This window comes from Symsagittifera roscoffensis, chromosome 7 (genome assembly GCF_963678635.1).
Source record: "Symsagittifera roscoffensis chromosome 7, txSymRosc1.1, whole genome shotgun sequence".
Lineage (NCBI taxonomy): Eukaryota > Metazoa > Xenacoelomorpha > Acoela > Convolutidae > Symsagittifera > Symsagittifera roscoffensis.
In genome coordinates this window covers 30,876,133-30,880,024 of record NC_087068.1, presented here as the reverse complement: position 1 = coordinate 30,880,024, position 3,892 = coordinate 30,876,133, and the positions used below count along the sequence as shown (strand labels likewise).

The window sequence follows — 3,892 nt, the reverse complement described above, 5'->3', positions numbered from 1 at the left end:
CCGGGATGTGTTTGAGGAGGGAGAGAATTGTCGTTTTCAGATACCGTTTGTGAAATTCACAGAAATATGATAAAAATTATAACTTATTCTATGTGACTAGATGGCTGCTAACTGAAAAAAAAACGGTGTTTGATAAGTTAAATGTATTCCAGACTCAGCCCTGGAATCAGGAAAACCGAGGTTTTTTTCCCTGGCTTTTTCCCAGGAAACAATCTCCCTCTTTTAAGGTCCTATTCTAAAAATATTAATCAAATATCTGCCATCTAATTACTTTTCCATTTACGGTGCCTCATGATTTTGTAGTTTCCCACAACTAAATTGATAGATTTAGGGGCCGTAATTTGGCGCCTATTTTTGTTATTAAGCGCCTATTTCAGCTGTAAAGTGAGTTATACAATGTCGGATGGACTTGAAAACTTCGATGGTAAATAAATGGTTAGTGTAGATTAATTTGATACTCTAAAAGCGCTTCAAATTGATACCTAAACTTGAGGCGAGAATTGTTTGCTGTCTTAAACGGATCTCAAACATTATTGGTCATAACCTAATTCTGGAATCTTGTCAAAAATTGGCAACATTTGCTGTCGAATAGAAACTATTCAAATTATTTAACCGCATAGAACATTTAAATAGACACGAATCGAGCGGTGACGACACATAAACGCAAACAAACAGATTCAATTGCGCTCAGTCTTATTTCATAGTTTACTTGTTAGTCAGTAGCTTGACTACTTTACCCATTTCTATCCCGTCAAACCTGAATTTTTTCGAATACCATCAACTGAAAAGCCGCGAATATAAGTCAGATATGCTATATCCGAAGACGAAGGAAGCTTTAGAATCACTATTTAACTCAGAACACTCGGGTTCGGCCCATTCACTAGCGTCGGAGCTTTCGGTGGCATCGTCGGAGATCGTAAACAGCTTCGGACACCCTCCTTTGGTTGATGATGGGGATCCATCTCTCGATAACGTTTTCGAGATTCAGATTCCATCCTGTTCACAAAACCGCCGGACCCAGCGAGAGATATTTAACAATTTCGAACACTCTGTAGTTGAAAGTGCAGCTGCATTGAATGAAGAAGGAGAAGAAGAGTTTCCAAGTTTCGTGGAGTACTTCGACTCTTCGAGTCCCGACAGCGATGACGAGGATCAATCTTTTCATCAAAGTTTCGGGATTCGCATCCCTTCATGTCCACCAACGCCACCAAGGATTGTTACGAACGCGCAAAGATGTCTGCGCTTCCTCAAGTCCAGTGATATGCATGGTGCCTTCGCAGAAGTCGTGCCTTACAGCCATTTCGTGTACTACGCTCTATTACCTGCTGATGTTGATTCTTTCAAAGCTTTACTTTATCACTATGTGGACAAATATAAAAACGATCAAATGTCAGCAGTGGAATTTCGTCTGAACTCAGAACCAATCATACAAAGTGGTCGAAATTTTCCGAGAACAACTGTCCGATTCTTTCGCATGGCAGCAGAAGAGTTGCAAAGTCAGGAGAGATCTCCCAACTTGGGAGTCATGGCTGAGTCAGATTGCGACGTTTGTGGTGAAATGAGAATCTTGATGAGCAGATCTTGTTGCAACTACAACATATGCAATGAGTGTATGGCAATGTACACTGCCGGACAAGTCGTACAGAAATACGAACTTGTTTCAGTCGAATGTCCAAACTGTCGGAAATGTATGCATACCGAGGAGGTCCGATACCGTCTGAAGTATTCGCTCTTCCAATCAGCACATGAAATTTATCAGGAGCGCATTCGCGAAGTCGCCCTGTCCAGCTCTGAGTACTTTTGTCCACACTGTCGCAACATTTTACAAGCCCACGAAGGTTCCTCGAATGCGCGGTCCAAAATTTTAAAGACCTGCAGCTCCTGCGGAACCCAAAGCTGCTCTAGGTGCCGGGTGCCATGGCATACTGGAATGTCCTGTAAACGATATCAGGAGGGTGAGAGAAGTATGAGACAATGGGCTCGTGGAACAGTTGTCCAGCGAAACGCAGTCCAGTGTCCCGGATGCCGACGATGGTACCAAAAAAGTGACGGCTGCGACCACATGTCGTGCAAGAAATGTAGGACTGAATTCTGCTATTCGTGCGGGCGGAAATATCGAAGTATTAAGTTCATTGGTTCCCATACCAGCTCTTTCAGTGTCCTGGGGTGTAAGAACAACTTCATGAGAGGTCATCCAGTGTTGCGAGAGACGATCCGCGGTTCGATTCTGGCCGGTGCCGTTGCGGTGGCACCTGTTGTTGTTCCAGTCGCTGCTGTTGGAGGAGCTGGATTACTTGTGGTTATCGGCAGTACCAAATTGGCCCGAGCGGTCGTGCGAAAACTTCGCTAAACTGTTTGCCAACCTGGTGCTAAATCAAAAGATGGTGCCTATTCGCTAGATTTAGATTTAGATCTATTTTACAAATCTTTCACAATATCAGATAATTTCTTAATTTATTTTAATACAATATTTTTCATAGAATAACGAGAGAATCGTTGGAGAACACACAATGTCTAAAGGTGTTATTTCAATTCTTGTTCAAAGGGCTCGATAGTTGCAGAATTCAATTACCAAAATCTCAATTTTCTCAATTTTTTTTACTGTTCTTGTTAAATACGGCAATTAGTCTCAGATGTTCGCAAATTACAGGTTTCACTATCGATGATTCGGAGTACGTTTGTACTGAATTTTAATTCTGACCTGGAAAAAATAAGCAAACTACGTTTTTTTTGGAAAAAATAATTATCTCTCATAGAAAACTACTATTTTTTGAAATAAAGGTTGAAGTTCCACTTATTCGAGACTGTGCATTTTGTAATTTTTTCGAATAAATTTTGACGGCTGGTCTTTTCATTTCTAAACTTAGGCTTTTTAAATACTTTACCAAGTCGAGTTTCAGCAACGTTCTGGGGTAAAAAAGCAAAAACGATCCAAAAATTGGCCACGTTATAATTAATTGCAAACAACAACAACTTTCCAACTGTCTGCGTAAATTTTATTCAGTTTATTGAATAGCCGAACAATTTTCAACAAATTTTTTCAATTGTACTGAGGTTTATTGTTTTATATGTAAAGTCAAGAGTTTGTGGAAGCCAATTGTTACATTTTTGAACTAATAATAACCTGCACAAGGATAAACAAAACTGATTGTATCGGGGCAAAACCCTGAGTTTTTCGACTGCCTTTTAACAGTTTTCGAATATTTTTTGGTTTATGAAATATTGACAAGTTTAAAATTATAGGCAAACTATATCAAATTTCAAGTGTTAAGATTTGAGTCGTATTTAAAATTATTGAGACTGCTCGTAGCAAGGTGAAGTTCTGAATGTTCCGATTGCATTTTAAGGTCTGGATAGTTTTCATTTTAAGAAATGAATGAAATTTTTTAAAAAAATGAAGAAAAAATCACAGTTTGCCTTAGTTTTTTTTTTGATAATATATAGACCAAATAATTTGCCTCAATTCAAATTGGAATGATTTTTAAGACGGATTAAACCCCCGTTTACGCGTTATAAGCACAAAAATATCGCGCGTTAATTGTGCAAAATCGACCAAAATGCCAGTATTTTAACCTGCACAACTTCTCAAATGTGAAGACTTTTTTTCTAATTTGAGCTTATGGCAACAATAACTTTCGAATGATTTTTAAAAATCTGTCAAAAATTGCTAGTTAAAAAATCAAAAAGTCCGGAGAAATTGAATCACCCTGAGCACAAGTTTTTGGTCATTTTTTTAAAAACTAGTTGACACAAAAAAAAATCAACATGCTTGCCTCAACTCAATTTGGAACCATTTTATTTTAAGGTATGATTCCTTACAGTTTCAGCATCAAAGTATAAAACAAGCAGTTTACGCAGACTCGGTTCAGATTAACTTGCCAGTCATATTATT

The 3,892-nt window shown here is 38.5% G+C and overlaps 1 protein-coding gene across 1 annotated transcript; it reads left to right on the top strand.

The window, feature by feature from the left end:
• The first annotated feature begins 586 nt into the window (after positions 1-586).
• Positions 587-2,468, top strand: LOC134851260 (uncharacterized). Its single transcript, XM_063867260.1, has one exon. It carries the CDS (start codon positions 809-811, stop codon positions 2,348-2,350), a length of 1,542 nt encoding a protein of 513 aa, XP_063723330.1. The 5' UTR covers positions 587-808; the 3' UTR covers positions 2,351-2,468.
• The last annotated feature ends 1,424 nt before the right edge of the window (positions 2,469-3,892 follow it).